This window comes from Lipophrys pholis (genome assembly GCF_963383615.2).
Source record: "Lipophrys pholis genome assembly, chromosome: 8".
Taxonomy (NCBI): domain Eukaryota; kingdom Metazoa; phylum Chordata; class Actinopteri; order Blenniiformes; family Blenniidae; genus Lipophrys; species Lipophrys pholis.
In genome coordinates, this window is record NC_137630.1 from 1,776,584 (window position 1) to 1,800,138 (window position 23,555).

The 23,555-nt window shown below is 46.5% G+C and overlaps 1 protein-coding gene across 5 annotated transcripts in view; it reads right to left on the reverse strand.

The window, feature by feature from the left end:
* prkcz (protein kinase C, zeta) overlaps positions 1–23,555 on the reverse strand; it is a 125,267-nt gene that overhangs the window by 42,074 nt on the left and 59,638 nt on the right. For all 5 annotated transcript variants that reach the window (XM_080468917.1, XM_080468918.1, XM_080468914.1 and 2 more), the window contains 7 exons: positions 23,145–23,242; positions 22,703–22,789; positions 18,756–18,891; positions 18,450–18,537; positions 17,997–18,116; positions 8,069–8,148; positions 6,567–6,656 (listed from right to left, as the gene is read on the reverse strand). In XM_080468917.1, coding sequence (XP_080325043.1) covers positions 6,567–6,656; positions 8,069–8,148; positions 17,997–18,116; positions 18,450–18,537; positions 18,756–18,891; positions 22,703–22,789; positions 23,145–23,242 — 699 coding nt within the window. The remainder of the gene's footprint in view (positions 1–6,566; positions 6,657–8,068; positions 8,149–17,996; positions 18,117–18,449; positions 18,538–18,755; positions 18,892–22,702; positions 22,790–23,144; positions 23,243–23,555) is intronic.

Below are 23,555 nucleotides of genomic sequence, written 5' to 3' on the forward strand. Positions count from 1 at the left end.
TCACGTACACTTTGTCCCAAAACAAAGAAGAACTTTAAAGTTTAACTGCAGAGCTTATTATGACTGGAGTGTAGAGGTCTGGACCCTGAACCAAGATGAGTGTGACTCGCTGATCTGCAGGCTTTTAAAGAGGCACACTGACGGGGCTCCTCGTCCTTGGTGTCCATGTAAACACACTTCATGTCTATTCTAAATGTGTGGTTGAGGTTTTCCTGTAGAACGGTGACTCTGATGTGTGTGATGGAGGCCTGGCTTCCTGCTTCACTCAGTGGAATCTGTCTCTACTCTGCCTCCAAACGATCCGGCTCTTCTTGGAGCTGATCGGGCTGACAGCTCTTTGGCACTAAGGAAGTGCGTTTGGAGAGGGAATAAAAGAGGACGGCAGGTAAATGATATTCAAATGTGTCATCTCTTCAGAGAGAAAACTCTGCGCTCCCTCAGGAGGTGTCTGATGAATATTAATATGTGGTAACAACAGTAATGGCATGCCAGGGCCTGTCAGGTCTGGAGACAGCTTTCTAGTTTGAGGGCAGAGAGCGCTGCTGGTGCACATCTCGCAGCTTTGTCGACGTGTTTTCCCCGGTGCTTCGCCGGAGCTTTGTCGCCGGCTCAGGATTCCTCTGCGCTTTGATTTCCCTCCCCAGTTTGCTTTGGTGTGTACTTCACAGGCTGCGAGGCAGCACTCATTAACACAGTCTGACAACAGCTCCCCTCCTCTCCACCCCCAAAACACCGCCAGAGACACAGCAACAGTAACAGATGGGAAATGTTCTCCATCTATTTGAAATTAGCTTCCGTGCTCCCGTCTCATGATGTCGCACAATAAGTTGTAGAGAGTAAAACTGTACCAGGAGAAGTTCATCGCCAACAGACCAGGATCATTTGACCCTGGAGAGTCACCAAGGGGTCCGATGGCTACCTCAGCGATGGAGTGACTCATACGACATGGGCTTTAGAGTCACCACCTTTCAGCTCTCAGCTCAGGATGGACCAAACAATGGAGGCTTGTGTGAAACCATAGACTGGAAATAAACTTTACAGATACGAGCTCAGATCAAATAAAAGCAGCTTTTCTTCTTATCTGTTCACTGGTAAAGACTCAAATCAAGAATGCATCATCTCAGTGAGTAATGTGCCTTATGTGTAGTATTCCTGCAGGTATCAGCCGGCAAAAGTCCATCTTATGTTGGAAAAACCAAAGAAGCAAGTCAACGTACAAATCAAATGTGAGTACAATGAACACGTATGAAACAGACGATCTGTCAATGAGCTCCTCCGCCAGCGGCATCCATCTATACCCACGGTGTGTGTGTGTGTGTGTGTGTGTGTGTGTGTGTGTGTGTGTGTGTGTGTGTGTGTGTGTGTGTGTGTGTGTGTGTGTGTGTGTGTGTGTGTGTGTGTGTGTGTGTGTGTGTGTGTGTGTGTGTGTCTTGTTCTATTTGTAGACATTTGTCAATTCAAGCTATTTCCTTCTTTTCCTCCAGGTCTTTTGGTTCTTTGGTTTGGCGGCGGATTAGAGAAGAGGGAGGTTGACTGGTTGCTTATTTTATGCCTCTAACAGAATCTAGGAGTGAAAGTGGCCGAAGGTTAAACTGCTCGTTGGTTACAGACACTATTATTAACCAGGAGGATCATCTGCAGTGAAGAGACAATTAAATGTTGCACAGTTTTGTATTATGGGATGTGAGATGGAGGAGGGTGAGGTGGATGAGGTGGATAGCGGCTACTGCTCCTTCCCTTCTGTCCTCTGTCCCCTCCTCCCCCCCAGTGAGGAGTTGTACAGCCTGATGGCCTGAGGGACAAAGGACTTCTTAAGTCTGTTTGTCCCACATTTGGGAAGAAGCAGTGTCTCTCTGGACATGCTCCTCTGGTTGTTGATGACGGTGTGCAGAGGGTGTCTGGTATTGTCCAGAATGTCCAGCAGTTTCTTCAGTGTTCGTGCCTCTGCTACCGTCACCAGAGAGTCCGGCTTCAGTCTGGACGTGTCCTTCTGGGATGTGCTGTCCCCAGCACACCACGGTGTAAAAGAGGACACTGGTCACCTCAGACTGATAAAACATCCACAGTAGTTTGCTGCAGATGTTGAAGGACGGCAGTGTCCTCAGGAAGGACAACCTGCTCTGTGTCTTCCTGTCCAGGTGGCTGGTGTGTGTTGACCAGTCCAGTTTGTTGTCCAGCCACAGTCCCAGGTATTTGTAGGAGTCAACAGCCTCCACCTCCTCTCCCTCCAGTAGGACTGGTCTGGGCTTTGGTCTGGACCTCCCAGAGTCTATGACCAGCTCCTTCGTCTTGGAGGTGTAGAACTCCAGGTGGTTACTGTGGCACCAGACGGAAAAGTCCCCCACCAGACTCCTATAGTCCTCCTCTCTGTCCTCCTCTCTGTCCTCCTCTCTGTCCTCCCTGATGCATCCAACGATGGCTGAGTCATCAGCGTACCTCTGTATGTGACACAGCTCTGAGTGGAAACAGAGGTCCGAGGTGTACAGGGTGAAGAGAAGAGGGGCCAGCACTGTGCCCTGGGGGGCTCCAGCACTGTGCCCTGGGGGGCTCCAGCACTGTTCCCTGGGGGAATCCAGCACTGTGCCCTAGGGGGGGCTCCAGCACTGTGCCCTAGGGAAGGGTCCAGCACTGTTCCCTGGGGGGCTCCAGCACTGTGCCCTAGGGGGGGCTCCAGCACTGTGCCCTAGGGGGGGGTCCAGCACTGTGCCCTGGGGGGCTCCAGCACTGTGCCCTGGGGGGCTCCAGCACTGTTCCCTGGGGGAATCCAGCACTGTGCCCTAGGGGGGGCTCCAGCACTGTGCCCTAGGGAAGGGTCCAGCACTGTTCCCTGGGGGGCTCCAGCACTGTGCCCTAGGGGGGGCTCCAGCACTGTGCCCTAGGGGGGCTCCAGTGCTGCTGATCACAGTATCAGACGTGGTGTCTTTCAGCCTGACGTACTGTGGCCTGTCGGTGAGGTAGCAGGAGATCCAGGCCACCAGGTAGGGGTCCACTCCCATGGGGTTTAGTTTATCCTGGAGCAGGAGGGGCTGGATCGTGTTGAAGGCACTAGAGAAGTCCAGGAAGAGGATCCTAACTGTGCCACTTCCCTTGTCCAGGTGGGAGTGGGCCTGATATTAATACAACGGACAACAGACGGCACTCTGATCACTCAATTTCACTTTATTACGACACAGAGCGTCCTCAGAGCTCGTCCTGTACTTTAGATTTTCCATTGAATTATTTTGAGGCTCCGCCCCCGTGTGAAGCTCCGCCTCCATGTGAGTGCGTTTTGTGTTGGAATATGAACAATGTTACCACAGTTACCTTGAAAAAGTAATCTGATTACAGATTACTAAAAATAACTTAGTTACTTTACAGATTACTTATTTTGAAAAGTAAGTTAGATTACAAGTAACTTTTTAGTTACTTTCAGCAGCTGCCGACAACACACCCCTCGACCTCAACTTAAAATAACAAACGATTTTACTAAAAACTCTGAACCCTGCATGACCTCCTGCTTCACATATTTAACCTTTGACCTCCTGCTTCACATATTTAACCTTTGACCTCCTGCTTCACATGTTTAACCTTTGACCTCCTGCTTCACATGTTTAACCTTTGACCTCCTGCTTCACATATTTAACCTTTGACCTCCTGCTTCACATATTTAACCTTTGACCTCCTGCTTCACATGTTTAACCTTTGACCTCCTGCTTCACATGTTTAACCTTTGACCTCCTGCTTCACATATTTAACCTTTGACCTCCTGCTTCACATGTTTAACCTTTGACCTCCTGCTTCACATGTTTAACCTTTGACCTCCTGTTGATATATATTTAACCTTTGACCTCCTGCTTTACATGTTTAACCTTTGACCTCCTGTTGATATATATTTAACCTTTGACCTCCTGCTTTACATGTTTAACCTTTGACCTCCTGTTGATATATATTTAACCTTTGACCTCCTGCTTCACATGTTTAACCTTTGACCTCCTGCTTTACATGTTTAACCTTTGACCTCCTGTTGATATATATTTAACCTTTGACCTCCTGCTTTACATGTTTAACCTTTGACCTTCACTCTTTGTTGTATTTATATCTGACTCACGGTTATATTATTCTATTATTTTTATCATTACTGGTATTTATTTACCTGGAGATGTAGTTGTAGTCTGCTGTTGCATTATTATTTGCATTACCTGCTCTCTGCAACCTTTTAATTCCCCCCCTGCGTTACCAGCATCACTCAATAACTCAATATGAATTTCTCACAGTGACTGCATGAGTAGTTATACCATGTGTGACCATCCATCCATCCATCCATCCATCCATCCATCCATCCATCCATCCATCCATCCATCCATCTTCGCCCTCTTATCCGTTTCCGGGTGGCGGGGGTGTCAGTCTGAGCACCATCACCCAGATCACGTTGCACGATTAAGAACCTTCCTGCGGGTGGAGAGCTCACAGGAAGGTGGAGAGCTCACAGGAAGGTGGAGAGCCCACAGGAAGGTGGAGAGCCCACAGGAAGGTGGTGAGCCCACAGGAAGGTGGTGAGCCCACAGGAAGGTGGAGAGCTCACAGGAAGGTGGTGAGCCCACAGGAAGGTGGAGAGCTCACAGGAAGGTGGAGAGCCCACAGGAAGCCATGTGTGACCATCAGTCACTATTGGTAAAGTTCTCAGGTTAAATCTTCATTTGTATTTAATTTCAGCCAATGTTAACTTTATTTAAATACAGTGCGTTTATAAACCACATTACAACAATTAATAATAATAAGTTAATAATCACAGACTTACTGCCTGTTGTCTTCATCTCAACATCTCGTAGAAACACCAGAACCAGCCAGAAGGGACATTAAACCAATCACTGAGCAGCTCTGGCGATGGGCGATTTAAACAGAAGCACCCTAAAGGCTGTTTTATGCTTGACGCACGTGCACGACGTGCGGAAATTAGATGTGCGGAATCATGAGAGAACGTGTATGCCATTTATACTACACACGGCTCCCGCTCCCAAACTGCAGGGGGCAGTGCATTGCAAACCAACTTCCACCGCAGTCTTAAATTAGAGAAGAGGTGGTCAGAGGGTGATTGTAGTGAGAGAGTGAGTGGTTGGCGGTGGTCAGAGGGGGAATGTAGTGAGAGAGTGAGTGGTTGGCGGTGGTCAGAGGGTGAATGAGTGAGAGAGTGAGTGGTTGGTGGTGGTCAGAGGGTGAATGAGTGAGAGAGTGAGTGGTTGGTGGTGGTCAGAGGGTGAGAGAGTGAGAGAGTGAGTGGTTGGTGGTGGTCAGAGGGTGAATGAGTGAGTGGTTGGTGGTGGTCAGAGGGTGAATGAGTGAGTGGTTGGTGGTGGTCAGAGGGTGAATGAGTGAGTGGTTGGTGGTGGTCAGAGGGTGAGAGAGTGAGTGGTTGGTGGTGGTCAGAGGGTTAGGGTTAGCTAGGCTCCAAGATGGTATTTGAACTTTTCAGAATAGATTTTGTAAAAGAAACAAAAACAGAAAAAACGAACAGCAAAAGTAAAACACATGAACAGAGAACAACTGAGTTCCTCTCACTGGTGAACACATGAACAGAGAACAACTGAGTTCCTCTCACTAGTGAACACATGAACAGAGAACAACTGAGTTCCTCTCACTAGTGAACACATGAACAGAGAACAACTGTGAGGCCGCTACCTTTTGCAGAAAGCCTGAAAGCAGCTTTAGAAACAGTTGGAACTGCTTTGTACCGTTTGTAATCTGGGACCATACTAGTGGTCTGAGTGGTACTGGTGACTGAGTGTTCACCTTTGATACACACCAGTTTAAAGTGATTTACATTGAAACTGACCCAATAAACAGATTTGGAAGGAGGTGGAGTCTGGAGCACAAAGCTCTGCATGCCACACCAACAACATAAATATCACCAAGCACTTTTAGTTTTTCACTTTCTCAAGGTCAAATTCAGGAATCTGGTATTGATTTGATCAAAAACTTCAGCAAAGGGACACTTTCAACAGACTGAAGTCATTTTTAAATAAAACATCAGCTCAGGAGAAAATATTAAATGATTCTCATATTTCTCACAGATAGAGAAACGTCTTTAAACAAGGGAAGTAATCAGGCTGTGTTGATCAAAAGTTTAGTTTTTTCTCTTTTAGTGGAGAAGACATTCTGACTTTGTGTCCCTGTGATTGTTTCGGTGCCTGGTGAATAAAGATGGATTGGACTGGAAGAGCAAAGCAGCGGTGGAAACACTGTGAAGGTGAATAACAGCAGTCGATGTGCTGGTTGGGCTCCAGTGAAAGCAATGGAATATCATCAGCATACAGACGCACCAGGCTGAGAAATTCAATCTCCAGCAGAATCCGACCACAAGCTGTACGCATGGTGCAACGTGCACTAGGCCTCACAAGAAGCTGTGATCAACAACATCCAGAGCCTCAGCAGGGCGGGCTTCCCTCAGCAGGGCGGGCTTCCCTCAGCAGGGCGGGCTTCCCTCAGCAGGCGCTCACTACCTCTCTCTGATTAATATGTGATGAGGAGGTTTTTAACTGTCCTCTCTCAGGTCCTCATGTGTGGCTGTTTGGTTTTGAAACAGATCTTACCTGATCCCAGTCGATACTGCGGAAAAATGTGTGTGACTTGATGTCCATGAAGCCCGTCTGAAACTGGCACCCCAGCCGCTCCTTGGGATCCTGCAGAGAGCAAAGCAGCCAGTGAGGAAGATGAAGGCCCCCCCGCCGCCGCCCCAAGACCGCCCCCCCGCCGCCGCTCCAGAGAGAACGTCTATCAACACGTTTCATCACGACAACATGTCTGTTCATGTTTACGTGTGCACGGCCTCTGCATCATTTATCAACACAATTCTGGGGAAGATGCTGACACACACCGTGTGTGTGTCAGCAGTGAAGGCCTGCACACACACACACACACACACACACACACACACACACGCACACGCACACGCACACACACGCACACACGCACACACACACACACACACGCACACGCACACGCACACGCACACGCACACACACGCACACACGCACACACACACACACACACACACACACACGCACACACTTTACACTTTATATCCGACTTTTCATGAAATGTCACAGATAATCAGCTGATTCCAGCAGAAACTGAAAAATCTGCTATCAAATCAGTATATATGTCAGTGTTCATATAGACATATAGTACTAGAAATATGGACATTTTGGAATCGAATTATAGACATACAAGATGAAATATAGCCATATAGAAGCAGAATTATAGACCTAGAGATGTAAGCATATAGAAGTACAGATATCAACATCTTTGCTCTTTTCCCGCCATCCTTCAAATGTCAAAGTCATTTACTTCTGTTGTCCTCTTGCTTATCTATGTATTTGTTTGTTTGATGTTTGTTTGTCGGAGGTGCTGCTCAGGTCCGCTTGCTTGTGGGAAGGTGTTTGGATCGATGTGTAATTGGAAGTGTTCTGTCATTGTGTCTGTTGTCAGTCTGTTGAAATGGGTCTTAAAGCGGCACGGTCACATCATATCTTATTTTATCTTCTTCCTTTTCTATTAGATGTAAATTTTAGTATCTTAGTTTTGTTCCTGTTTATTTCTACAGTTTTATTGTATTTGGTCCTGATGTCTCCTGTTACCGTGTGGCTTTTAAGCTGTGAAGCATTTTGATCAGGACAGCATCAATACAAGTGATTTGATTTCTCTTTCAGTATTTTCTCTTCTGTTGATGGAGGTTTTACACTTTTAAATTGATCAGAAGTCACAGAATAGAAACCACATCTCTACCTGCTTTGGTTTGGTCACAGACAGCAGACATGTTTGTAGATTAAAAGTGTGGCTGTTCATAATGAATGACTTTATTATGGATCTTTATAGGAAACATGAGATAAATGATGTTGACATGATTTCCATTCAGAACCAACCTCTGTTTACCTTTTACATTGTCTGAATCAGGTGGTAAATATCTGTTGAATGCTGAACTTCCTGTATTTTCACATTAAAAGCTGATCCATGGGCAATGAACGGCCGGTGGAACCGGGCCGGGCCGGGCCGGGGTCCATTGAGAGGTTCTGATGCAGCAGGCTGCTCTCACCTTGTTCAGAAAGCCCTTGAGCACGCTGGCAGCTTTCACCGACAGAGACCTTGGGATACGAATGGGCTTCTCAAGAATCACTGTTGGCACAAAACGAGGGAGGGACAGAAGAGAGACAGTGAGAAGAAGAATGGAGAGCAGGGAGGAGGAGGATGATTCACAGCCAACCTGCCTGTGGGTGACCATGTCCGCTGTGTGGGAGGACAAACACAGGACACCATTCTCCTCTTTCTCTCACTTCGTTTGCTACTAATAGCCTTGAGACTCCCACAGCTGAACAATGTCAAACTGACGAGAACAAAACGCCACTGAATAACCGTCTCTCCCTAAAACCCAACGCCGCCGCAGATTCCCACTGCAGCCGACACTTTGTCCTCCTGCTGGACACTTTGTCCTCCTGCTGGACCGTTGGAGGGAACCAGAGCAGTTCTACCATCTGGTTACCTTCACTTAAACTCAAGAGGTGGTTCAGCAGATCCCCGTGAAGATGACTGACGGAAGCAGCAGCTGGCACGGCCACACACGGGTCGTCGTTTCATCAGTACCAAAGAGAACACGGATCACAACCAGCAGCACCTGGTGGTGAAGTTCTGAGGGTGGCTCTTCATCATTATTCAGCTTCACTCAATAGTAACTTCATTTAAAGACGAACAAACATTACAACCATCTGGCCTTTTCTAGACGGAGAGAGCCCCCTAGTGGCGAAAACTATAGTACGTTCAAACAGCTAGTGAACGGAGAGCCCCCTAGTGATGAAAACTATACTACGTTCATACAGCTGGTGAACGGAGAGCCCCCTAGTGGTGAAAGTTATAGTACGTTCATACAGCTGGTGAACGGAGAGCCCCCTAGTGGTGAAAAGTTATAGTACGTTCATACAGCTGGTGAACGGAGAGCCCCCTAGTGGTGAAAGTTATAGTACGTTCATACAGCTGGTGAACGGAGAGCCCCCTAGTGGTGAAAGTTATAGTACGTTCATACAGCTGGTGAACGGAGAGCCCCCTAGTGGTGAAAGCTATAGTACGTTCAAACAGCTGGTGAACGGAGAGCCCCCTAGTGGTGAAAGCTATAGTACGTTCAAACAGCTGGTGAACGGAGAGCCCCCTAGTGGTGAAAGCTATAGTACGTTCATACAGCTGGTGAACGGAGAGCCCCCTAGTGGTGAAAGCTATAGTACGTTCATACAGCTGGTGAACGGAGAGCCCCCTAGTGGTGAAAGCTATAGTACGTTCAAACAGCTGGTGAACGGAGAGCCCCCTAGTGGTGAAAGCTATAGTACGTTCAAACAGCTGGTGAACGGAGAGCCCCCTAGTGGTGAAAGCTATAGTGCGTTCAAACAGCTAGTGAACGGAGAGCCCCCTAGTGGTGAAAGCTATAGTACGTTCAAACAGCTGGTGAACGGAGAGCCCCCTAGTGATGAAAACTATACTACGTTCAAACAGCTGGTGAACGGAGAGCCCCCTAGTGGTGAAAACTATACTACGTTCATACAGCTGGTGAACGGAGAGCCCCCTAGTGGTGAAAGTTATAGTACGTTCATACAGCTGGTGAACGGAGAGCCCCCTAGTGGTGAAAGTTATAGTACGTTCATACAGCTGGTGAACGGAGAGCCCCCTAGTGGTGAAAGTTATAGTACGTTTCATACAGCTGGTGAACGGAGAGGCCCCCTAGTGGTGAAAGTTATAGTACGTTCATACAGCTGGTGAACGGAGAGCCCCCTAGTGGTGAAAGTTATAGTACGTTCATACAGCTGGTGAACGGAGAGGCCCCCTAGTGGTGAAAGTTATAGTACGTTCATACAGCTGGTGAACGGAGAGCCCCCTAGTGGTGAAAGTTATAGTACGTTCATACAGCTGGTGAACGGAGAGCCCCCTAGTGGTGAAAGTATAGTACGTTCATACAGCTGGTGAACGGAGAGCCCCCTAGTGGTGAAAGCTATAGTACGTTCAAACAGCTGGTGAACGGAGAGCCCCCTAGTGGTGAAAGCTATAGTACGTTCAAACAGCTGGTGAACGAGAGAGCCCCCATAGTGTGGTGAAAGCTATAGTACGTTCATACAGCTGGTGAACCGGAGAGCCCCCTAGTGGTGAAAGCTATAGTACGTTCAAACAGCTGGTGAACGGAGAGCCCCTAGTGGTGAAAGCTATAGTGCGTTCAACAGCTAGTGAACGGAGAGCCCCCTAGTGGTGAAAGCTATAGTACGTTCAAACAGCTAGTGAACGGAGAGCCCCCTAGTGATGAAAACTATACTACGTTCAAACAGCTGGTGAACGGAGAGCCCCTAGTGTGTGAAAGCTATAGTACGTTCATACAGCTGGTGAACGGAGAGCCCCCTAGTGGTGAAAGCTATAGTACGTTCATACAGCTGGTGAACGGAGAGCCCCCTAGTGGTGAAAGCTATAGTACGTTCATACAGCTGGTGAACGGAGAGCCCCCTAGTGGTGAAAGCTATAGTACGTTCATACAGCTGGTGAACGGAGAGCCCCCTAGTGGTGAAAGCTATAGTGCATTCAAACAGCTAGTGAACGGAGAGCCCCCTAGTGGTGAAAGCTATAGTACGTTCAAACAGCCAGTACATACCAGTAAACAAATACAAGGAGAAGCTTTGCTAGTCCTCGGTCAGGGTTAGTTTTGTTGCTGGTTTACTGGAAATGACAGTTAGTCTGAGTTTAGTGAACTCTTCAATCATCTTTCAAAGAGTTTAGGACTGTGCCTCAACAGACTTAAAATAAACTGTTTTTTAATCTTTTTTTAAGAAGTGAGAGAGTTAATAATCAGAGACTCATTGTCTCCATCACGACATCTGGTAGAAACAGCAGAACAAACTGGAGCGGACTTATCAAAGCAGCAGGTCTGGAGACGGACGATTGAAAAGCTCCTCGAGATCCGAACCTCAAATGACGCTGATTCATTTAATATGATATCAGTCACTCATATTGTTGACCAATTGGTGGAACAGCAACTAAACCACACCTCCTCGGAACGATTCTCACAGCTCTCTCTCTCTCTCTCTCTCTTCTCTCTCTCTCTCTCCCTCTCTCTTCTCTCTCTCTCTCTCTCTCTCTCTCCTCTCTCTCTCTCTCTCTCTCTCTCTCTCTCTCTCTCTCTCTCTCTCTCTCTCTCTCTCTCTCTCTCTCTCTCTCTCTCTCTCTCTCTATCACACACACACACACACACACACACACACACACACACTGACTCTCGCTCACTTCTCACCAGGATAAATCACCATGGTAACTGACACTGAAAGTCTAACCTGCTCCGGAGCAGGTTATGTTCTGGATAAGAGGTCAGAGCTCCACCTCCTGACCAATCAGATCTCTAGGAAAATGCCCCGCCCATTCTTAAATGATGGTGATTGGTGGGTTCAGCTCTGAGCTGCAGCAGAGAGGAGATCAGATTCAGATCGATCTTTTTAACATAATAAAATAAATCCTGGTCTCTGAGGCTCTGAAGGAGGTTTTAGTTCTTGACTTGTTCCAGGTCTGTTTGGCTCCACGAGGGTTAATCTGGAATAATGAGGTTCATGATCACACCTGACAGAACTGCAGGAACATGAACTAAAACAAGTTTGACCCTCCTGCATGGTTTTAGGCAGCGAGCCGTCCAGCCGTCATCTCAACGGTCAATTTTTGGAAAAGACGGATGAAAAACCAGCAGACGTGTTGCTCAAAGGCCCGAAAATATGTAACGTCCACCACGACTTGTCACCGGCTACCTTTTCTAAATACATTCTTTTTCGTCAAAATATCGTGAATTATCGTCTCGTGTACACAACACACAACTGATTTCCATTTTTTATTAAGCCCAGCAGTGGCGGGCCGTCAGGGCCTGCAAGGTCTTCTCTAAGAAAAAGATCAGAATCAGACTGATGTTGTTCATATTTGGTCCATCAATACTTCTTAATACTTCCTAAATAATTCCAAACTGTCTGTCTGCTTCCTCTCATAGTTTCTCTCCTGACTGCTGCTTCCAGACTGAACTTCCTTATTAAAGCTTTTAACCAATCACAGTCCAGCCATCACCTGTTGCCGGGTAAAGAAATCTGCCTGAGGCCTTCAGATTCAGTTCTGCAAATGTCTGCAGTGTAAAATAAGTGTTGGTCACGCTGCTGCTTCAACCAATCACATTTAGATATTGACGACTCAGGACCTTCTAGAAGGCCGAGGGTGACGTCAGCAGTGACGTGCAGTCAGGGGAGGCAGTGCCTCACCTGCCATCATGGAAAGAAAAAAAATGTAAAAAGAAAAAAAAATAATTAAATTGTTATATGTATCCAGTGATTATACTATAAAGTTATTTTCCATTTAACTTCACCAGTTTTAGATTATTTTTATTCAAAATCGCTGAATTTTCACATTTACCGTTCAAATACTGAGAAGAGACTTGCGGTGAGGCAGCAGCCAGCTGAGCCTCACCACGGATTGCTATCTCTCTGTATGTCGCTGTTAAAATGTTCTAACACTTTTGCTATATGAATTATATTATAAATTTCCATAGTTTAGTTAACTGAGGTATATAATGTACAGTGTGTTTTGTCAACAACTGTATGTGTGTAACGTGTTTCTTGTGCTGAGCAATCATAAAACGGCTGTGAAGACGCACTGGGTGAGGCACGCAGTTCTCCTGCCTCATGGTAGAGGGCGCTAGTGATCCCAGGGATCCTTCTTGCGACTCCTCGGCTGCAGAATAAGTGACAACAAGCTACAGTTAGCAAGTCAAGTGCAGCGGCAGCGATCGTTTATTTTTTCCTCTCGACTTCATTTCTAAGTAAAGGTAAGACCATAATAACGTTTTGTTTTATTAAATGTGCTTTTTTGTGTGCTCCAGGTTGTATGTGTAAAGAACGCTGGTATGAGCTTTTAAACAGAACCCGTTAACTGCTGCCAATCAAATGGTGAATAAGATCCTCTTTAGGGTTCATATGTTTGTAAATCTGACTGTGATGAAGTCAGTGCCTCACCAGCCAGGAACCTCACTGCACGTCACTGGACGTCAGCATATTCCTGCCCTCTGATTGGACGGTCAGAGAGTTCAGTCTCCAGCGAGCTGACTCTATCTGGAGCAGCTGCATGAACAAAGTATAGTTGTGTTGATTTAATAGAGGTTTAGTCAAACTACAATGGCTGGAGGAGAATTAAAGACATTTGGTTGCAGATTTATTATCAAAACTATTTTCAAGAAGTTCTTTTCCAAGAGGTCTTTGAACGCACCGCAGCACTCCAAGTACACCGAGGTCTGGTATAATTTACTTGCTCTCACTAGTCACTACAACTTCCTTGGCAGGATTCAGGATTATGTTATTTGTCATTATATTTTTGTTACGACCATGAAAAGCTGACGTTTGTCTCCGTCCTCGACCCCCAGAAGTTTCTGGAATATCAGCTGCTTTTTTATGCTGCTGCAGCAGAAGGAGAGACGGGAACTCTGATTTCTTTCATTCATAAACAGTCTTCATCATAAACAGTCTTCATCATAAACAGCCTTCATCATAAACAGTCTTCATCATAAACAGTCTTCGTCATAAACAGTCTTCATCATAAACAGTCTTCATCATAAACAGTCTTCATCATAAACAGTCTTCATCATGAACAGTCTTCATCATAAACAGTCTTCATCCAGGGACAGAACACCAGCCAGGTCCACCACTGTAGATAAAGGTATTTATTCTGACTATCTGTGATACAAATACTTTTTATACTGCATTACTGCATGATAACTAGTTACTGGGGGGTGGATTGAGTCAGACCAGCACTAGTGAAGGACGAGGTCTGAAATGCACGGCCGCCACTGACGCCCAGTAACAAGAGACGTGATTGGTCAATTGATACCATGTGGGTATACGTTTTGAAAGCTGGCCTCTGATTGGGCCGTAATTCTGTGACTCACCGTGATGCGTTCAAATGCTGAAGCAAAGAGGAGGAATTTTCTTTCCAAGATGCTGTGAGATTATATCTGCAGAATCCACACAAGTGGTATTAATTATATTATGGAACTATGATCTATCTTATTTTTCACTTCCAAAATGAAATGAGAAATACATCTTGGACGCCCATATTTTTGGGATGGACACCTGAAAAACCACTTTCTGTCTAAAACCATGTCCTCCTGGTATTCTGACAATCATCAGTGTCTCTCTCAGGGAGACGATGCAGACTCCCCAGAGGGGGGCTGAAGAGCAGACGTTCTGCTCTGTCTGACGGTGGGAATGGTGGGACTGGGTTAGCAGAGCTTCATCTCATCGATAAGACAGAGCAGCCAATCACTGCTCGACATTAATTCTCCCAGAGCAGGTGGAATGACTCCTGATGTTACAATGAGGAGCAGCTGCTCCAGGCTGTGTGAAGTAGGGGTGCTACAGCGCCCCCTATTGGATGGAAGATGAACTGCATTTTTCAACAAGCTAAAATGTCAAAACGAGTAAACTGAGTTGTGTCTCAGTCAGCAGCTCTGGGTCTCTACTGACGTGTCGGGACAGAGGGTGTGGATGTGTCCACTAACGGGCTGATGGGGACATTGAAAATGGACGGGCAGTTCAGCATGAGGATTTTTCTTCCCAGCGGATTTGGTATGTAGAGCGTGTAGAGCGTGTAGAGCGTGTAGAGCATGTAAAGCATGTAAAGCCTGTAGAGCATGTAGAGCATGTAGAGCATGTAAAGCGTGTAGAGCATGTAGAGCATGTAGAGTGTGTAGAGCGTGTAGAGCGTGTAGAGCGTGTAGAGTGTGTAGAGCGTGTAGAGCGTGTAGAGCATGTAGAGTGTGTATAGCGTGTAGAGCATGTAGAGTGTGTAGAATGTGTAGAGCGTGTAGAGCGTGTAGAGCATGTAGTGTGTAGAGCGTGTAGAGTGTGTAGAGCATGTAGAGCATGTAGAGTATGTAAAGCGTGTAGAGTATGTAGAGCGTGTAGAGCGTGTAGTGGCTGAGTTTCTTCCTGAATCCTACGCTTGCCAGTCTCCGGGTGTCTGTCTGAGGTTGGCATCATGGCAGGAAGCAACCCAAAGTAGGGCTGGACTGGCATCATGTCTCGCTCTGTGGCATATGGCAGAGCGGCTCCTACAGCAACGGGCTGCTTTCCGTTGGCAGGTGCTGATCCAGGAACCCGCTGCTCCACCGGTAGCAGCGCCAGGAGGGCGGCGCCGGTGGCAGATGCTGGCCGCGGTGTCGCGCCATGCTCCTGACAGTCACAGCTGAGGCATAATGCGTCACACTGTAGTATGGAGGAATTTCTGTTCTAGAGGAGTGTGTGGGTGGCGGGGCGGGGCGGGTGGGGGGCGGGGGCGGTGTGGGGGGGGGGGGGGGGGGTATGGGGGGGATGGGGGGCTCTGAACAGGACCATATGGCTCCAGGAAACACAGATACCAAGACAACTACAGTTTCGTCCAACCAACACCAATGTCTGCTCTCCAACAACTGTGGATGCAGTGTTCACTGCACTGTTAAAACCGCAATGTTAAAACCACACTGTTAAAACTACACTGTTAAAACCGCAATGTTAAAACCACACTGTTAAAACTACAATGTTAAAACCACAATGTTAAAACCACACCGTTAAAACCACAATGTTAAAACCACAATGTTAAAACTACACTGTTAAAACCACAATGTTAAAACTACACTGTTAAAACTACACTGTTAAAACCACAATGTTAAAACCACAATGTTAAAACCACAATGTTAAAACTACACTGTTAAAACCACAATGTTAAAACCACAATGTTAAAACAGCACTGTTAAAACCACACTGTTAAAACCACAATGTTAAAACCACACTGTTAAAACTACACTGTTAAAACAACACTGTTAAAACCACAATGTTAAAACCACAATGTTAAAACCACAATGTTAAAACCACACTGTTAAAACAACACTGTTAAAACCACAATGTTAAAACCACAATGTTAAAACAGCACTGTTAAAACCACACTGTTAAAACTACAATGTTAAAACCACACTGTTAAAACTACAATGTTAAAACCACACTGTTAAAACCACAATGTTAAAACCACACTGTTAAAACAACACTGTTAAAACCACAATGTTAAAACCACAATGTTAAAACAGCACTGTTAAAACAGCACTGTTAAAACCACAATGTTAAAACAGCACTGTTAAAACCACACTGTTAAAACCACAATGTTAAAACCACACTGTTAAAACCACAATGTTAAAACCACACTGTTAAAACTACACTGTTAAAACTACACTGTTAAAACCACACTGTTAAAACCACAATGTTAAAACCACACTGTTAAAACCACAACCTAACATGTCTCATGACGGTCTAATCCCAGCTCACATTTCCAGGCCCAGGTCCAGGTCCAGACCAGCTTTATATGATCAGTCACATTCACACTCTCAGTGTAAACAATTATTGTATGACTGTAATCAACCATGAACACCTTGAGGCCACCTACATATATAAATATATTGAAATATCACTCTCACCTCAGAGTGAGAAGCTCATGGGCCTTTCATGGTAGCTGCCTCATTGGTGTGTGAATGTGTGTGTGAATGGGTGAATGTGATTGACAGTGTAAAGTGCTTTGGGGACTGCTTACACAGTGGAAAAGTGCTATATCAATGAAACAGAGGGCCGAGTACAGAGCCTTGAGGCTCTCCAGACATGGCAGGAGCTAATTAGGACTCAGAAGCTCCGACTCTGTCAAGTTGGACTTATAAGGCTGGACTAAAGTAGAACCATGAATACTTACCCAGTTCCACAGGTGAGACCAGAACAACACAATGATCTGTGACTGAAAGTACTTTAAAATCTTCAACAGTACCAAGTCCATATTCAAACTGCTTTTAAACAATTAACTGATCTGACATGAACTCAGCAGGTGGTAGACCAGAACCAGAAAGAGTCTGAATCAGGCTTTTGAATGACTGGTTTTACTAAAGCAGGCCTACAACTTACAGGTACAATTCCACAAGCTAAGCTGATTTATTATAATAAATACATTCGATGGAAAAAAAACCCTCAACAGGCAAAGTGAGATGGAATCTATTGGAATCTCAGCTTTCTTCATACGACCAATTACTTCTGGTACCGAAGGCAGAAGGACAAGCTCAAGCTGGAAAGGAAAAGCAATGTGAGGACGAGGACTGACGCCTCTTCCATGTAAACCACATCATATCAACACAATATTCTTTACTGGTATTATAGTAGCTGATAGTAATAAAGTTTGGCTCCTCGTCCGTCTGTTCTGTGTTCAGGTGCTTCGCTGTTTGGCAGCCGGCCAGTCGGTCCAAATGAAAGCAGCTTCAGCAGCTTCAGTAGCTTCAGCAGCTTCAGTAGCTTCAGCAGCCTCAGCAGCTTCAGCAGCTTCAGTAGCTTCAGTAGCTTCAGCAGCCTCAGCAGCTTCAGCAGCTTCAGCAGCTTCAGCAGCTTCAGTAGCTTCAGTAGCTTCAGCAGCCTCAGCAGCTTCAGCAGCTTCAGCAGCTTCAGCAGCTTCAGTAGCTTCAGTAGCTTCAGCAGCCTCAGCAGCCTCAGCAGCTTCAGCAGCCAATTACATCAAACTCTTGAAGAGAACATGCTAAAGTTCCACACAGGCTTGTAAATGTCCTTGGTAGTAGAGGCCCTGTCAGACTGCATGATTTTAGACCCCCCCCCCCCCCCCCCCCCCCACACACACACACACACACACACACACACGTGTTCACAGTACTACGTCCACTTTGTAAGACATAAATATTTTCTATATTCTCATCATGTTTTTATAAGGAGGAAACCCAAACAGCTGTTAACGCTCAACGATCCACAACTAAGATAGAAAACACAAAAAGTGAAAAAGCCCATTTGAATGAATAATCCTCAATAAAGGACCAGGTTCAGGTTTCAGAGATTCGAGTTTCAGATTAGACTTTACACATATTTGTAATCCCAGCTTCAGAAGCTTGGTTGTAATCCAGAGAGCAGTGTGCTCACCTTGAAAGAGGTACTCCTCCGTGTTCATGTCAGGATTATCGGTGATGATGTCGAACGGGGATCTCCCGGCCATCATCTCAAACATGAGCACGCCCAGCGCCCACCAGTCCACGCTGAAGCCTGGGGACACAGCAGGACAGTCAGCCAGCAGCAGGACGGACACTGTCTTCATGCACCGTCTGAGACCAGCCGACTCGAACACTGTTGGACTGCTCGTCATGTGACCATCAGTTTGTCTCACGTACTAATAACCACAGTGGGGGCTGGAGGCGCCGGCAACCTGCCATACAACGAGGCTGGTGTCCGAGGTGGAGCACATGGGGGCTTTGCATGCTGCGACAGAGGCGGTTCTGGCCCGTGACCGAATGTCCGACACCAGACTGACCAGGACCACGGGCTGGGAGCGCCGGCGCCACCTGAAGGAAACCAGTCACCTTTCGCTTTGTTACTCACCGTAGTCTTCTCCTCGCAGGATCTCAGGGGCGATGTAGTTAGGAGTACCGCAGAACGTACTGGTGGTGTCCCCAGGTCTGATGCCCTCCTGAGGGAGCAGGAGGAGGAGCAGGAGGAGGAGGAGGAAGAGCAGGAGGAGGAGCAGGAGCAGGAGGAGGAAGAAGACAGAAAGAGTCCATGTCAACCATGTGAGACATGAAAAACAAATAAAAACAGGATGAGAAGCTCCCGGTTATCAATAAGGGTGCTCTACTGCATTACTGACAACCGCCAGCAGGGGGAGAACTTGCTGAACACAAGTGTTACCTTGCACATGCCGTAGTCTGTGAGTTTGATGTGTCCGTCCTGGTCCAGGAGAACGTTGTCCAGCTTCAGGTCGCGGTAGATGATTCCCTTTTCATGGAGGAAGTTCAGAGCGATGCAGATTTCAGCTGCATAAAATCTGTGAGGGAGCAGAGACATGAAAACCTTAACCTGACACAGAGCGCCACCTGAAGGCCGGAGGTCAGTACACACTAAAACACACACAAGAAGACACAAACACACACACATAAAACACACAATCATGCACACAGAAGGACATAGAAGCACAAAGACACGGAACAATCCAGATTATGAAAAACACATCATCACAACTGGAGAAGACAAGACTCACAAGAGGGAACAAGGCACAGCTGACAACAATCAGAGGAGAGGACGGAGCATAAGGAAGAACACGAGGACACAGCGAGATGAGGACAAAAGAGACACAACAACACAAGGACACAACAACACAAGGACACAACGACATGAAGACAACAGGACACTAGAACACAACAACACAAGGACAATAGGACACAAGGACACAACAACACAAGACGAGGACACGATATGAAGACAATAGGACATGAGGACAGAGGGAAAAGATACTGAACGTAACACAGACAGGAAGGTAGACCTGGACTAACAACTACCAACTGCAGGACTTCTCCATGTGATTGGTCAGACACTGTAAGCCCCGCCCCTTTTTTGTGAACGTGCACTGATGACGAAGGGAAAAGCCGGGTTGAGTTAGTGAGTTGACGCCCTGCTTCATGCTGCTTCTCAAGGACTGAGTACGTCTGGCTTTGTTAATCTGGATCACGGAGACAGATCCGGGACGGTTCGGTCCGCTTGGCGGTCCCGGCCTCTGGTCCTGGTGTTCTGGTTTTGAGTGTTGCTCTTGTTGATGTTTGGTTCTCCCAGGTTCCCTCTGGGTTCCCCTGGGTTGTTCTCAGCTGGGCCTTGTTTTCCTCCATGATTCTTCTCCAACAAGGATTTATGGGTATCAGTACTTCGTTTTTCTTATTTCTATGTATATAATTGTACTTTTGCTCACAATAATAAGTACAAACGACGTGATGTAATCTACTTTATAGATTTGCCATCATAAGTCACTTGTGGATCAGACTGCAATTGGAATAAGTTTACAAAGTTTTTGATCTATGATCAATTCTTATTTCACTTCTTATGTCACGACTCAAATACTCACTGTTCAATCTTTACTGAATTTATTCAAGAAAAATGAACGTCGAACAAAAATATTTCATTAAATTCAAATGTTTTGTACCGACAATAAAAAAACATTGAAATGGTAACTACTACGAAAATAGTTTATAGAACTAGAGTACTTTGTAGTTTTCAAAGTGCCTTTTTACCTTTTTTATAAGTAAATGTTTATTTTTGATCTTGTCTTTTCGTTTGTTGCCTCTTCTTTGTGAAGTTGTATGAAATATGTATAAAAAAGTTATCTGTCTAATTATTTTCTGGAGTATTTTGTACACTGGGCTGTTTGGTTAGTGACTGTGGCCGTTTGCTTCATGTGACGTTGGGAATGTCCTGAAGTAGAATAATGTGACGATGAAGTCCTGCAGGCGTTGGGATAAAGAGGTGAACTACATTTTAAAGGCTGTTGTCACCGAGGGGCTGAATGAAAAGTGGAATCTGAGCTGGAATCCAATCAGAGTGTGAGATGGTGCGGCGCTGCAGCCGGGACCTGCTTGATGTGAAGAAACTGAGATTTCTGTCCCACAAGTGAGTCATCCTGGTGAAAGGAGGCGTATTTATAGCCTCTGCAGCCCCCACAGTTCGGCTTGGCAGTGAGTTTGGTGACTCACTCAGTGAGGAGGGGGGAGATAAGCCTCCATTAACACTGCTGAGCCTGGGTAAACCGGTGACAGTCACCCAGTGGAGGCTGGGGCCGGACCGGAGCCGTGTTTGACAGAAGACTCCCACCTCACTCCCCCACAGCCTCATTGTGCGCCCCTCGTCTCATGGCGGCGTCCTATCAGCCCGCCTCGCTGGCGGCGCGGGGGAATGCAGCACTCGTCTCATGAATATGGAGGATCATTATGAGTGATTAACATGCTGCTCTGCATAAGTACAGCCACTGTCTCCAGGATCCAGAGAGGGAGAGCCTCTAAATCACCCAGGCTTTCATCCAGCAGTTATCACCGTGGCCCAAAAGCACAGAGGCACAATGAAGGATGGCGGCTCATTATATTCCTGGGAGGGGGAGGGGGAGGGGGGGGGGTTAAGTTGAGGTTTGGGAGTGTTGCCACGTCAGTGAAGAGCTTCTCATTAAACTCCAGCATGTAAACCACAGCAGCTTCCTGTCATCAAACCTCCACGGCTCTAACCTCAAACCTCAAACCTCCACTGCTCAAACCTCAAACCTCAAACCTCCACTGCTCAAACCTCAAACCTCAAACCTCCACGGCTCTAACCTCAAACCTCAAACCTCCACGGCTCTAACCTCAAACCTCAAACCTCCACGGCTCTAACCTCAAACCTCCACTGCTCAAACCTCAAACCTCCACTCCCTCAAACCTCAAACCTCAAACCTCTATTCCTCCACTCTTCAAACCTTAAACCTTGACTATTCCTCCAATGGACAGAGCAACACCGTGGAAACCTCTCAGAACCCTTCAGATCCTCTCAGATCCTTTCAGATCCAGGTTCAACTGAACCTCCTGCAGCCAGGAGTTAAAGACTCCATTAAAGGTTCCAGGAGGTTCAGTCGGTCTAACCAGACCTAATCCAAAATGCCCCCCCTCCCTGGTCTTCCTGGTCCACTTCCAGAGACTGTAAGTACAGTAGTCCAGTGAGGAAGGCCAAAGGAAAGCGCCTGCTTCACCTGCTTCACCTGCTTCATCTGCTTCATCTACTTCACCTGCTTCATCTGCTTTATCTACTTCACCTGCTTCACCTGCTCTGTCTACTTCACCTGCTCTATCTACTTCACCTGCTCTATCTGCTTCACCTGCTTCATCTGCTTCATCTACTTCACCTGCTCTATCTACTTCACCTGCTTCACCTGCTCTATCTACTTCACCTGCTCTATCTGCTTCACCTGCTTCACCTGCTTCACCTGCTTCATCTGCTTCATCTACTTCACCTGCTCTATCTACTTCACCTGCTCTATCTGCTTCACCTGCTTCATCTGCTTCATCTACTTCACCTGCTCTATCTACTTCACCTGCTTCACCTGCTCTATCTACTTCACCTGCTCTATCTACTTCACCTGCTTCACCTGCTCCACCTGCTCCACCTGCTCCACCTGCTCCACCTGCTCCAGGGACAGATGAATGATAATAAATCGAGCTTTAGGTTTTTAACCATCGTGCTTTGATTGTAGTTTGAAATTCAGATTATAGTCTGAACCGCTTGATCCAGCTGAGTCACATGAAGCAACTTTAACCTGCAGCAACCACATGAAGCAACTTTAATCTGGAGGAACCTCATGAAGCAACTTTAACCTGCAGCAACTACATGAAGCAACCTCAACCTACAGCAACCTCATGAAGCAACTTTAACCTGCAGCAACTACATGAAGCAACTTTAACCTACAGCAACCTCATGACACAACTTTAACTTGCAGTAACCACATGAAGCAACTTCAACCTCCAGCAACATCATGAGGCAACTTTAACCTACAGCAAAATCATGAAGCAACTTTAAGCTGCAGCAACTACATGAAGCAACTTTAACCTACAGCAACCTCATGAGGCAACTTTAACTTGCAGCAACCTCATGAAGCAACCTTAACCAACAGCAACCACATGAAGCAACCTTAAGCTTCAGCAACCACAGGAAGCAACTTTAACCTGCAGCAACATCATGAGGCAACTTTAACTTGCAGCAACCACATGGAGCAACTTTAAGCTGCAGCAACCACAATAAAGCAGATATAGAAGATGAGAAGGCGACAGACATGAAGAGGTGATGAGTTGTACCTTGCATGTTCTTCAGGAAGCTTCCTCTGTCGTTGCATATGGAACATCAAGTCTCCACCGTTCACATATTCAATCACCAGAAATAACCTGGAGAGCAGAGAAGAACCCATTAGAGACCAGTAGAACTGGAGCTGAGACATGGAGCTCCAGGGTCACACTTTGTGAACGGAACTAATGCTAAGTTATGTTGCTAATGCTAATGCTAATGCTAATGCTAATGCTAATGCTAACGGTACTCCCTGTGGGCCGAGTGACGTCAGGATTCCTGAAGGTCCCCAGTAAACAGGACTTTAGTCACAGAGGGACAAAGCTATGTGTTTTGAAGACTCAGCTCTGGCAGCTCTGGTAGCTCTGGTAGCTCTGGTAGCTCTGGCAGCTCTGGTAGCGCCAGCAGCTCCGGCAGCTCTGGGAGTGCCGGCAGCAGGTGGACTCTGTCTCTTACCGACTTTCCGTCTGGAAGCAGGAGTGCAGGCCGACGAGGAAGGGGTTGGTGGAGGCCTGCTCGAAGACGTGCTTCTCAGTCTGCACCCAGTCGATGTCCTGCACACAGAGGACAGACATGGCTGACCAAACCTGTCCCAGTTTCACACTTGGTAAGGAATGTACTGGCATTGCTGCACAGACTTTGAGAAAGATCAAAAATCAAAGATCATTTTCTTTGTGAACGACCAAAACTCAGAGACACATGAACTCATTCTGAGTGACAGTGGAGCTCAAAACATTAATAACAGTGAAGCACCTAATCATCCTAATAATGGGGAATATATCCTAAATACATGGGATCTGAAGAATCCCTCTGCTGTCTGCTTTGGGTCTGTCTTACAAATAAATACCATGTAGTTGTTTTCTTTAC